The sequence below is a fragment of the Cavia porcellus genome, unplaced genomic scaffold (assembly GCF_034190915.1).
Source record: "Cavia porcellus strain 051 isolate PalLab524CR breed Dunkin Hartley unplaced genomic scaffold, mCavPor4.1 scaffold_17, whole genome shotgun sequence".
Taxonomy (NCBI): Eukaryota; Metazoa; Chordata; class Mammalia; order Rodentia; family Caviidae; genus Cavia; species Cavia porcellus.
The window spans coordinates 17,164,320-17,177,303 of NW_026947500.1; the positions used below are offsets into that span (position 1 = coordinate 17,164,320).

Here is a 12,984-nt window from a genome sequence, read left to right on the forward strand (position 1 = left end):
GGCGCAGTGATTTTGAAGCTGCCTGGGAGATGCAATGTGCAGAGACCAGGGGGCTTTCATTCTTGCTGCTTTTGGTGTGGCCGTGGGCTGGCACCACCAGCACCAGGGCTCTGGTCGGAAATGCCAAACCTTCCCTGGCCCAGGCATGCTGAGACAAAATGTACACAAGGTCCCTGAGCACTACATTGCAGTCAGGGACACAGCAGCTCTTCTGTGGGTGGCATTTGACTCCTTAGCTGTGTGGTGGATGTGTCCTTCTCGGCTTGGGGTTTATGTGTTGCACCCCTGTGATATCACCTCGCACCATGATGAGTGATACAGATGTCTCCTTTTTCTTAAACAGGACACCACAGATTATGTTGCCTATGTAGCAAAGGACCCCGTTAATCGCAGAGGTAAGCAAAGTGTAACTGCTCATTCATGCATGGCCAGCTTTAACACCAGATGTTTAGGACCAGATGTTGTCTGTTATCTCTGCTCCCTTCACCAAAGTTAGCATGTGTCACATCATGAAGAGTAATTAAGGTTTTCAAGGCATGGACATCACCTGACAGTGGTAAGAGATGCTGGATGCCACTGGGTATCAAACTCAGGCCTGCATCCAGATGGCTAGTTTGTTTATAGCTGACTTACACCTTAGCAGTTCCTACCCATGCTCTGTGTGGCCCCGGTTACACCCAGAAGGCCCTGCCGCTGCCCGTCTTCCTGCCTGGCTTCAGCTCCTGTGCTGGTTCCCCCTCGCGGTGCCCTGCTCAAGTCTCGATCCTGGTGTTCAAGCTCAGCGAGCTGACTTGGCCAAGGCTGTAGGCTTCTAGGAGGGCCTCAAGCATAGGCTGAATGTGTGGGGTGGGGAGGGGGTCACTACAGAACCAGGGGCTGCTGGGTGACAGTGACCACAGCTGCCACTGAACCCCACTGATGGAAAGCACCCACGGAATGTAGAGCAGTTCTAACAGCATTTCCACTGCCAGCTACCTCCTCCACTCCTCCCCATCCAACTGCTGATTTTCAAGTTTGCTTGCATAATTTTTAAATGCACGCGCACGCACACACACACACACACACACACACACACACTTCCTCCCTCTCTTTAACTTTCAGTCCACATGAGATCTTAGCATTCTGTTTTGCTACCTCCCCCCACGGGTGTCTCTTGGGTGTATTTTCAAGACAACTTGCATAGACAGATGAAAGGATTCTCAATTGGCTCTGCAGGGACTTGCTCTCCAGAGACTCCTGCAAGCTACTTCTTCATCCTTACGAGTCGAGTTTTGTGACTTGACCTAAAGAGCCATTTTCAGAGTCACTGGGTTGGCCAGCTGAAATGTCAGTGGCCCTTGCACACTGACCCCCCCAGCCTGGATGTGAAATTTGCACTCCTGTGTAAGTGTGTGAGGGTCATTTTCCCCTAGGTCTTTACCAACCCTGGATGGTAACGGCTCAGGTGGAAAATCTGGTCCCAGGATGCTTTGCTAACCTAATGCCCAGCCCACCACTTCCTGAGCGGGAGGCAGCTTTTATGTAGTGACTGCAGATAATCAGCATTCATCCTGGGTGAGCAGGGGCACAGACTGTGACAGCACCATCATCGGACCCGCTGAGCAACAGCCCTTTTGCCAACTTAGAGGCTGGCCCAGCATGTCCAAGTTGGCTTCTCTTCTTCCATGCTGCCACTGGCAGGAATGACTGGAAGGCAGCGTCAGCAGGTCCTTCTCCACTCTGTGGAGTCCTGGGGCCTCTACAGGCGACCCTTCCAGCCTTTGTAGCAGGAGAACTTCCTGCATGTTGGCTCTGAGCTCCATGAGACCAAACCCGAATCCTCCAGTGGCCCAAAAAAGTTCATTGTTCAAAGCCTCCCCAGCTAGGTCCAGTTTGTGCAAGGGAAGCCCTGCCCAGGCTCTGAAGAGAGTGTCCAGGAGTCTCAGCTGTTGTCAGTAGTCCATTCTGTCTTTGCTTTCCTCAGTGGAGAAGCCCAGGCTCTAACAGGCATGAGGCAGGGAGGGAGCAGCCCGTGAGCACCACCGCAGAACAGCTGCCAGCACCCCCCTCCCAACATAGAGGAGCAAGCCCGTGGAGGGGGTTCTAGTTGCTTCTCCCCTCCCTTCTCCTCTTGGCTGTTGGGCAGACCAATCAGTGAAACGCTCTGGGTGTTCATGTTCTCATTTGAGCTCTGTGGTCTCTCAGCCCTTATGCAGAGACCCATGGATTGGGGCTCCAATGGGCAGGGCTCTGTGGTCCTTAGCTGTGAGATGGCTCTCCAGATGGTCTGGGTTGGGCCTTTCCGGAAAGTTCCCTGCCCAAGTCCTATCACTGCAGGTCATGCCGCTCAAGGTCATTACTGATGTGTTCCCACTTACATGTGTTTGCATGTGGCTGAGTTTCATCTAGAAGAGTCTTTAATGGGAGTCTACACCTACCTGGTATCAGGAATCCAATCTTCTATGGTTAATACAGTGGGAAGGGAGAATGTCCTTCAGTCTACTCATTAAGTCCTGGGAACCCTCATCCTCTTTTCAAAGTGAGGCCTGCAGGAGCTGGGAGCTTCAGGAGGTCAATGAGCTGGAATTGAAAGCAGGGCCAATAGGAGTCCTGGATGTTGCTATTGAAACTCTTAACATAGAAGGCTTTGCTAAGTACTACCACACCCTTTTAAAAAATTAAATTTTAAAAAGTTTTATGTAATTTTAATTGACACATAATAGTGTATGTTTGTGGGGTACAATATGATGTTTTGATGCGGGCATACAATGTGTAGTAATCAAATTAGAGCGATTACATTCCTGTCCTCTCAAACATTTTTCTTTCTTTGTAATGAGACTGTCTGAAATTCTCTCTTACAGTTTACAGACCAAAAATATTTGAAAAAAGAAAACCTCAACAGTGAAAAGTAACAGTGATAAAAAACAATACAAATAAAAATTGCAATGTAACAAATATTTACATAGTATATACTTTGCAATTATGTATTAGTAGTAAACTAGAGGTGATTTAAGGTATCTCAGAAGATGCATGTAAGTTCTTTGTAGATGCTCTGTCTTTTCATATAAGGAACTGGAATATCATGGTTTTGGTATCCTAGATGGGATGCGTTCTAGAGCCCATGGATTCAGAACGCAGTGCATATTTTCACTGTGGAATGGCTAAATCTAACAGTATCTTGCCTCACACCATCCTAATTTTTAGGGTGAAAACATGTGCTGCTTGTCACACTTTTAAGAACATAATATTATGCCATTAACTGTACTCACCTTGCTGTACAAAGATGCCCTTGAAACCAATCTTCCCTAACTCTAACCATCTGCCTTTGATCCAACATTTTCCTTTCTCTCTTCCTTCTGTCTCATCCCGTCCTCTGATAACCACCTTTCTAATATGCCCTTTGGTGAGATCAAGTCTTTATGCAGTCTGCAGATTCAGTGTTATCCCTATTTTATCCCAATATCAAGCATATTGTTCATAGAAAGAGAAAAACTCCTAAACTACGTATGGAATCTCAAAAGGTCACAAATAAACAAATAACCTTGAGTACAAAACACAAAGCTGGCAGCATCATAAGAGCTGACTTCAAAATACACCGCAAAGCTAGAGTAATCAAAAAAGCATGGCTTTGACATAAACGCAGACACATAGACCAAGTGAACAGAATAGAATGCAGGGATGCCTTCATAGCTGACTGATTCCCACAGAAGTGCTAAGAATTCACACTGAGGATAGGACAATTTCTCCACTAGCTGGTGCTGGAAAAAGTGCATAGCCCCATGCAGAAGGATACAAGGAGATCCTGTCTCCCATCATCCACAAAACTCAGGTCACAATAGAGTAAAGATGTGATGGTAAGACCCTCACACAGTTGAACTATTAGAAGAAAACTACTGCAGGAAAACACATGGGAAATGTTTCATGACATTGGTCTGGGCCAGGAGTTTTGGAGATAAGAGCTCAAAAGCACAGGCAACAGCAACAACAACACAATAGACCAATGGAAATACATCAAATTACTAATTAGTTTTAACTGAACTAAACCTCCCAGAGAGAAACCATAAATTAGAGCTATGCTAAAACACTAACTGTAAAGTAAGGTCATACTCCCTTAATGGCGGGACAAAGCTCCCAAGACCCAAGGGGAGGCTGATGCCTGAGGAGAGCACCCAGCATATTAGTTTGGTGCCTTTTCAGCCTTTATTCGCACTTAGCGTGCTCTGTGGCTGTGACTGTCACAGTTTGCGGTGTGACAGCAAAGCCAGCAAGAGTTTCTTCCGCATGCTTCACAATTTTAGGTTTTGCAGGTAGCAAACTGGATTCTACGGTGGTCCTTCCTTAAGTCAGTGATGTTAGAATTTCCATGTCACACCTGCGGGCTTCTCCCAGCACCTGTGAATGGCCACTGTTCCTGGCCTTGTGCTGCAGGGCCTTTGTGCAGTGGAGTCAGGGCTATGTGCACACGAGCCCTTCACAGGCATGGATCTGCTGGCTATGACATCACTCATTCTCGGAACAATATGTAGTGTAAAATGTATGAGTTGTTTTTTCTTTTGAATGTTCAAAGTTTGAACATTTATTATCCTAAAAGACATACTGCCATTAACCCCCCTTCCCAAAATATCCCCCTGCTTCAAGCATGCTTAGTTCATTGATCTTGCCACTTTCTACCCCCCCCCCCCGCTTTCCTTTTTGTATATTTTTATTTGCATATGCTGTGCATAGTAATTGCATTTGTCTTGGGGAACTGGTACCAGTCTGACGGCCTCTAATCATTTTTATTTCCCCTTCCCTGCTCCACCCGCCTGTCTCCCTCACCCAGAGAATTTTCCTTGTAAAATTTTGTATTGCATTTGACCACAGGATATAGACCCCTGGCAACAAAATCAAGAATGCGAGGGGACTGTTGTGCTCCACACTCCTGGCCTCTTAAGCTCAGTGGACAGCACTCGCCAGCCCCTGTTGGGAGGACCAAAAGGCTGCTGGGTGCAGGACGCTGAGTGCAGCATGAATGGTGCATACAGTCCTGTGCCAGGCCCTGCTAGCTCTGTCCTCTCCGGGTTAACAGGGAGCCCTGAGTTAAGACCTGGGATAAGAAGGCAGAGCAATGTGGGCTGCCTGGAGGAGGACAGAGAGGCATGAGCAAGAAGGAAAGGGCCGTCCCTTGCTGTGTGGCATGATTTGCTTGTCCTGACCAGGGCCAGGTGCTTAGGTACACTCAGGTGAGCTCCAGGTGCTCCTTTGGCCCCCGGTTGGTTGTGAAGCAGATGGCCAGGGCAGCCCTAAGCACCAAAGGACAGCTGCAGCCACTGGCCTCTGCATGCGTGGAGGCCCAGCTGGCCCTTCCTTCTCCTCTCCCCAGGGTCACATTGTTCAGCAAATAGAAGGCACTGAGTAGCCCTTGGTGTGGCCATCAAGTCCCCTAACTGCTGTTAAGGACCAAGCCAGTCTGGGTCCTTGGGGTAACCTTGGGCCAACTCTGGGGCCAACTCTGGAGAGTGATTTCAGCTATCAAGTGTGTGGGGCAGTACTTAATAAATAATCACATGATAAAATACTGTCAATATCCATAACAGAAAGACGGCCAGGACACCTGTACCATCGTAAATAAATCTGGCTTTTGCTGACACGCGTGGCTGCACCCTAAAACAAGACTGCGGAGCAGCAAGGTGCTGGGGCTCGCTCTTCCCAGGAAATACTTCTCCTTTGTCAGCCCTCCTAGGGGAGGGAGGCCTGAGGCCTGGTGGCTGTCTTCCGGGTGGGCACCCAGTCCCTAACTGGCTTGGTGCCTCCCTGAGGAGGGCGTGAAAGTTGCTGGCATCTCCTGCAGGAAGACATTCCGGGTCCTGCCCTTGAAATTACCAGCAAGCAGAGAACAGTATGTGATCCACATCTGTCCTCCCCTCCAGGAGACACTGCTTTTGCCTACCCAGTAGCAAGGCCATGTTAAGCCGAAGACAGGGTTGCACCCAATTTAGGCATCTATCTCCATGGCTTTTATTTTGATTCATGAATCAGGGCAGCCTCATTCTACGAAACAGATCAAAGTTCCCACAGGGCCACAGCAGAACCATGGGTCTCCTAAGGTGAAACAAGGAAACAGGGTGATTAAAAAATAACGCCCTGATTGGACAACATCCAGTTACTTTGTTTTGGGCGAGGGTCAGAGGGCCTCCGTGTTATGCCAGCTCCAGTAGGCTGGAAGGTCTTGTGTCCTGGAGGAGCTGTGCTATGCTCGGCCTGTCTGCTTCCTTAAAGCTTCAGTTTGATGGTGGGGTGTTGGGCATGAGCAGCTGTGTTTTGATCTGGTCTGGTCTTTGGAGAGCTTTGTCCAAATGATGACCTCTATCATTTTGTTTACCATGTCGCTCGGGACAACAGGCTGGTAGTGCCTCAGAAGGGACAGGTGGAGACTCTTTTGCAGAAGACCTGTTCCTTTAGGGTAGATGTACTTACTCTCCAGGACTCCAGGGACGACAGAGGCTGGGAGGCCCTCTCCTCCTTCGCACATCTGGCTTTCTCTTATTTCCTGTATGTTATACCACAGCCTCAGCACCAGGACAGTGTCCTTGGGTGATGGCTGGTATCTGCCCTGAGCAGCTAAAGACCAGGCCACGTTCTTCCCCTCATCCCTGAGCACACTCATTCTGCCTGAGGTGCCCTTGACTTTTAGGGGCTTTTTCTCACAGGCTGCATGAAACTCAGTCTCTGGTGTATGTAGGTGGTAGCCCATTTCTCAGATGGTCATACTTGTGAATTTCTTTCCTGTATCTTCGTAGTCAAAGGCTGCTCCCAGCAGCCACACTGGGTGGTTGGCACTGCAAAATGTGAATGAACAGCTTTTTTTAAGTCCACGGAATAAATCCAGGCTCATGCCACAGACGCCAATTTAAATGCACCGTTGAAGGCCCACACATTATTCCAGGAAATTGATCTATGCAGGATGTGGCTCATTGTTATGGTGAGATCTTCTAAGCCTATCCAGATCACAGCTGATGGTTTTCGGGCTTTAAAGACATTGAGGGACCATCAGTGTGAACTTGGACACTGTTGAAGAGCAGGACCTGTGATCTTGCAGATGGCAGGCTCCTCAGAAACGCATGCCTGCCCTCACAGCTGTGTGCTGCCCCCAGGTGGAAGCCAGAGGGCTTGTAGGGAGCACTGCATGAGGGAGAAATGAGCCTTTGTCCTCTGGCCCTGTCTCGGAGGGAGCCCTGGCATCCGCCTCTAATAGCCTGTGTCCCCTTCTTTCTCAGCCTGTCACATTCTCGAGTGCTGCGATGGGCTGGCCCAGGATGTCATTGGCTCCATCGGACAAGCCTTTGAGCTCCGGTTTAAGCAATACTTGCAGTGTCCTTCCAAGATTCCGGCCCTCCAGGACCGGTGAGTAACACTGTGATGTTGCTGGTGTGGCCTCTGTGTTTTATGACACTTTTTTCTCCTCTAAGGCATCTCCCCCGGCTGTGCAGTGGACAGACCCAACTCATCAAAGAGCTTCCTGGGCTGGCGGACACCTGCCGGGTGCTGGATCTGCCCCGGAAACCAGAGGGAAGCCCACTACGCTCTGTGCATGTAGAAAATAGTTTCTTAAAATTATTGTGCTGGTAGCCACGATGACCCTGAAGCGACTTCATTTGTCACTCTGTTTCTTGTGCACCAATGTGATTTTTTCATGTGTCTCCCTTGGGTCTACCTTCACAGGTCCCTGTAATCACAGTCGGCTGAAGTCCTGCTGCACGGGGCTCTTCCGCTGGTGTCAGCATCGTCCCTGCTTCCATGGCCTTTGTGGCCTCACAGCTTTGGGACTTGTTTGATGCGTGGCCCCGGGAGCCTCCTCAAACTCTGTGAGCCTCAGAAGCTTCAGCTGTAGACAGGAATAATAGTGGCCTGGCGATTGTTTTAAGTGTTAAGTGAAACAGTGACTATTGAGAGCAATTGGGAAACAGTTCACTATGAAGAGTGCAGAGAGTTTCCCGGACACAAGACTGTTCCAGGCACCGTAGCTCCCTCGGTGTTCTGCCCCTGAACCTGTGAGCACTGTGTCCGGGAGGAACTCGCACGGTGAAATCTATTATCTCTGTAAGCAAAACTTGACTTCCCCTAGGCTTTTTTCCCCACTTTTTTTTCAGTAGTGAGTCTGGAACCCATGGTCTAGCATGTACTGGGAAAAGTACTTTACCTCCGAGCTACATTCCCAGCTGCTTTTTACTCCTTTCAAAGCTGTGAAGCCATGTTCTGTGATGGTTACATGAAATGCACCTGGATTCCTTTGTTCTGATGGCTCCTTCTCTCTCCTCTTCAAAAAAGACTTAGTTTCTACAAAGAGACTTTTAATTGCTTTCTTTCATCTTCTGGAAAGTTCCCTTTGAGATACTCTTTTGGAAGGTGCCTGGAAAGGACCCACTTTTCCCAGCTGACAGGGAGAGGTGTCCAAAGGGGTTTAGTGCAGGGAAGTTGAATTGTCTGTTTCTCTGGGAGTTTTGGTAAAGTATAGACCTCATAGAAAATATATAGTCAGATAATTTTGTCCATTCTGAAAACCCCTGTCTTTTATTTGGAGAATTTAAAGCATTTATATTTAATGCAGTTACTGTTAAATTAGGATTTTCTCCTGCCATTTGGTAAATTTTTTTCTTCAGATGCTTGTGTTTTCTTCATTATTGCACCTTTGAATGCTTTTCTCTGTCTCTCTGTCTCTCCTCTCCTTTGGGGACACCGTTACATGGATATTGGTGTGTCCTCGAGCCTCTGAGCCTCTGTTCATCTTTCCTGGATATTTTCTTTTTCTGTTCCTCTGTCTGGTTAACCTCAACTGACGAACCTTTAAATTCTTTCATTATTTCTTTTGCTTCTGCAAACTTGATGTTAAATTCTTAAATAATTTTTAAACAATCTGGTTATTAGAACTTTCAACTCTAGAAAATTTTATTTGACTCTAAAATTATTTCTGTGTCCTTTTTGATATTTGCTATTTCATGAGGCATCATTCTTGTGTTTGGTTTTTATACCTGGTTTCTTTAGTTCTTTGAACATAGATACTTTAGAGGCTTAGTCTGAGTTTTCCATGGGACTGTTCTCAGTGCCTAATTACCTTTTCTTGTTTATATACTTTATTTTTTGGCTGAAACTGGAAATTTAAATAATGTAATGTGACAGCTGTGAGCCAGATTTCTCCCCTTTCCCTAATTTACTGTTGTCACTAATTGTTTTGGCTGTATATTTTAGTGATTTTCCTGAATTGAGTCCATGAAACCTGTATTCTTTGTCATATACATTCATTAATGGCTCTGCTTGGTTAGGCATTTTGCTTTACTAATGTTTCCTTAACTGTCTGGAGCCACTGAGTCCCCAGTCTTTCCCAAGGTGTGTGTGTGTGTGTGTGTGTGCACGCTGGGGCACTCTCTCCATGTGCCGCCAGACAGCTGACAGCTCTGGCTTTGCCTCCACTTCCTGCTGGTGCAGAATCCCAGAGTCATCCAGAGGGGAGAACTTGGTCTTTTCACCTCTGCTCCAAGTAGATACACAGCCCAGCACGAGGACTACCCTACACATGCCTGTGGCTTTCTAGATCCCTAGGAACTGATTTGGAGCTTATTAAAAACTCCATGGAAAACCCATTTCCAACTTTTTCTTTTAGGAGATACCTAATACCATGCCTGATCCAATGTTATCCATTGCCTCTGGGAGCCATAATGTTAAACAACTGCCTCTCATTGTTTTCGACAAATACCTGTGAGAGGAGAATTTTTTTGTATCATTGGGTAAGCTCAGAATCAGGTCAAATAAAGATGGTCTTGGGAAGTGCAAAGAAATGATAAATGTGTAACAAAACATAAATGCTAATTATTCTGGTTTTATCATTACATATTGTAAAAATGTATGTGATTACCATGCTCTATGCCATAAATATACACAATTATTAGGTATTAATTGAAATAAACTTAATAAGAGGTAGCTCTGAAAGCTGGATCTTCCAAGGATCGATCATTGGGGTGAAATGATGCTAGGTCTCTGGGGAACAAGCTTTGCCCTTACCTCAGAGCTGTTCTGCCACTTCTGGGCATGGGGCGCTGATTTCCACTTCGACTGAGGGTGGTCACCTCCAAGACTGCCATAGGGTGGAGAAAAGGCAATTGAACATGTCACAAAGACACAGTTCTCACAGTGTCCTTTAAAATAAACATTCTCCAGGTTGCCTCAAGCTTTGGTCAATTTTTAGGATTTTGAAAAAAGTTGATTCTGACCAAAGTTTTTCTTTGGTCATTTTTATTGTTGCTTTTATGCAAGAGAGAATTTTCAAAGGTGCTTACTCTGTCATTTCCTCTGAAGTCATTCAATCTTTTTTTGAAGTTGATTTTATTTTACATAAATTTCATGACTTACTGAAATGTGTATCTGTACCTTGATGGCCCTGGTTTATTTTTAGGCAAAAATTTATTTTTCACAGTTAAAACACATTTTATAGAAAGGGCTTGTCTTGCATCTGCTTTGAACCTTCCAATGGGTAAAATTCTGAGTAGGGCAGAGATTTTGGCGAAACTGCTCATCTGATTTTCATGTACTCGAGAGAGAATGGCAGAGTGACACAGCCTAAGCTCTCTTTTCTTGGCAATTGGTACTGCGTTAGGTCATTTTCATTACTGTAACAATGTGCCTGAAGCAAGCTGACTTTATAAAGAAAAGAGCTTTGTTTAGCTCCAAGTTGTGAGGGGCCAGGGCATAGTGTTGGCATGTATGCAGCAAGATGAGGACCCTTCTGGCCACATCACATTGCTGGTGAGAACACACGAGAGTGAGGAGATCGCCTCTGGAAGCAGGAAGCCAGAGCTGACCTGGGCCCCACAATCCCTTCTCAGGACAAGCCCTGAGCTCCCTGCAAACCTCCTTCTAGACTCCACCTCTTGAAGTCTCACCTCTTCTTCCCAATGCCGCTCACTGGGGACCAAGCCTATGACACATGAATCTGGTGGATGAGGGCGGTGTCTCACATGAGCATTTCTAAAGTACAGCAGATACTGATGGTAGGTTTTCTGGGTTGGCCTGCAAGCCCAGCTTTTGGTGAAAGCCCCTGAAAATCTCCTTTGAACAGAATGCAGAGTCTGGATGAGCCCTGGACAGAAGAGGAGGGAGACGCCCCCGACCACCCCTACTACAACAGCATCCCCAGCAAGATGCCTCCTCCAGGCGGGTTTCTCGATGCTCGACTGAAAACCAGACCCCAGGCTCCCGACACAACCCAAGTAAGCCTTGTGTCTTTCTCCTTGTCAAGGCTCCCCGAGCTTCATTGTATTTTCTTCGGTTTTACTTCAGGCAGACATTCCCTTTAGCTTTTCTCACAACCACACAAGCTTCTTTCACTGGAATTCACAAAGCATACGAATAGGAGAGGCTTTTGTTTGATATAGCAGTGCATCAGCCGAGTGCCTTGGAATTATACTGTGATTCCTGAGACATGAGTCTGAGGCGACTTCTCCATCCTAGGACTCATCCCATAATACCTTAAACCTTCAGGACAGAAAGCGAGAATTCAAGATTGTTAAAAGCCCTCTGAAAAGGGCTTTTAATTTACGAGAATTGTATGCATTTTTCTATTTCCTTCATTCCCCTCCAACTCAGAAATTTCCTATTTATTCAAAATTGCTATCTAGCATTATGCTATCTCTGTCTTGTTGGATGATTTTTTTTCCTAGTTTTCTTTTTTGTGAACCCAGAGCCTCATGCATGCTAAGAAAGCATTTTACCCCAGCCCTAGAAACTTTTAAACATTGCCTATTCATGCAAATAACAATGACATCAGTAAAAATGGCAGAAAACTCAGAGCCCTGATGGAGAGGGGGACTCCTGGTTTTGGTGCAGTGGATCCCTGAGCGTAGATGACTGGGTGTGTGGGCGAGAGGTGGGCTGTGGCTCACAGGTGCTGCGGTTGAAGTTCACTTCGGTGCACCTGGGGTGAAGCAGCTATTTAGAAAGAGCTCATTTTACAGTCCCAGGGAGGTCACGGGACCATGCAAACCAGTGCGAGCACTCGAGGTCCAATGAACAAGTTGCCTTTCCCTCACTCCCACACGGACTGATTTGTTAAATTTTAATGTAAAGAGAAAACTGGGAGTAACAGGATGTGATCAACCCACCAATATCCAGGCCAGGTTGGCTTTTTCTTTCATACTGGGGAATGAACCTGGGGTCTTTGCATTGAACTACATCCTTAGCCATTTGAACATTTTTATTTTGAGGTAAGTTCTTACCAATTTGCTGACTTGCAATCTTCCTGCCTCAGCCTCCCAGAGTTCCAGGATTACAGGTGTGCACTACCCAGATGGGGAATGACAAGAGGATACTTCCTTTTTTTTCTTTGTACTTACACCTGTCTGTAGTTTGCAGGGAAGGAGCAAACTTATTACCAGGGAAGACACTTAGGAGATGTGTTTGGCGAAGACTGGCAGAAAGCACCCAGCAGGCAAGGTGAGCATCACGAAACACACCCAGGGCAGGGAGGCACTAGCCAGCGGGTCACTGCTTTCTGCAGGTAGTAGTGTGGGCGCCTGGGAATACCTGCTGTGGGCCCCGTGAGACCAGGGAGACACAGCAGTGTGGCACCCAAGCCCCTGCAGTGCCCATCAGCATCGGTGCCCTGCAGGCTGACCTCGTACAGCCTCCTCTGCCCTGAGTGCTCACCCTCCCCAGCCTGGTGCAGGGCTGCTGAGGAACCTGCACTCACCACCCCTTAAGGGAGCTGGAAAGGCGGCTCTCGGGTGTGTTTTACACCAGAGAGCTCCAAGGTCTCCCGCAGGGCGAGCCCCAGAGCCCCCCAGAAAATCGTTGCCTTCCCTCCCTCCTCTCACTGGGCTTTCTTTCTTCCACCTGGCTCGGGACGGCTTTAGGAGGGGCGCAGACACCTCCCTCCCTCAGCTGCTGGCTGCCCAGTGATGGCAGAAGCAGCACCAAGGGTTCAGATCCCTCCAGGGCCCCTCCAGGACACATCTGTGTTTTAGCAAATCCAATACT

General features: G+C 47.3%; 1 protein-coding gene across 2 annotated transcripts in view; it reads left to right on the forward strand.

Moving 5' to 3' along the window:
- The window catches only part of Shc3 (SHC adaptor protein 3), a 132,597-nt gene that overhangs the window by 87,306 nt on the left and 32,307 nt on the right, over positions 1-12,984 (forward strand). For both annotated transcript variants that reach the window (XM_063227270.1, XM_063227269.1), the window contains exons 6-9: positions 344-395; positions 7,236-7,362; positions 11,069-11,219; positions 12,354-12,441. In XM_063227270.1, coding sequence (XP_063083340.1) covers positions 344-395; positions 7,236-7,362; positions 11,069-11,219; positions 12,354-12,441 — 418 coding nt within the window. The remainder of the gene's footprint in view (positions 1-343; positions 396-7,235; positions 7,363-11,068; positions 11,220-12,353; positions 12,442-12,984) is intronic.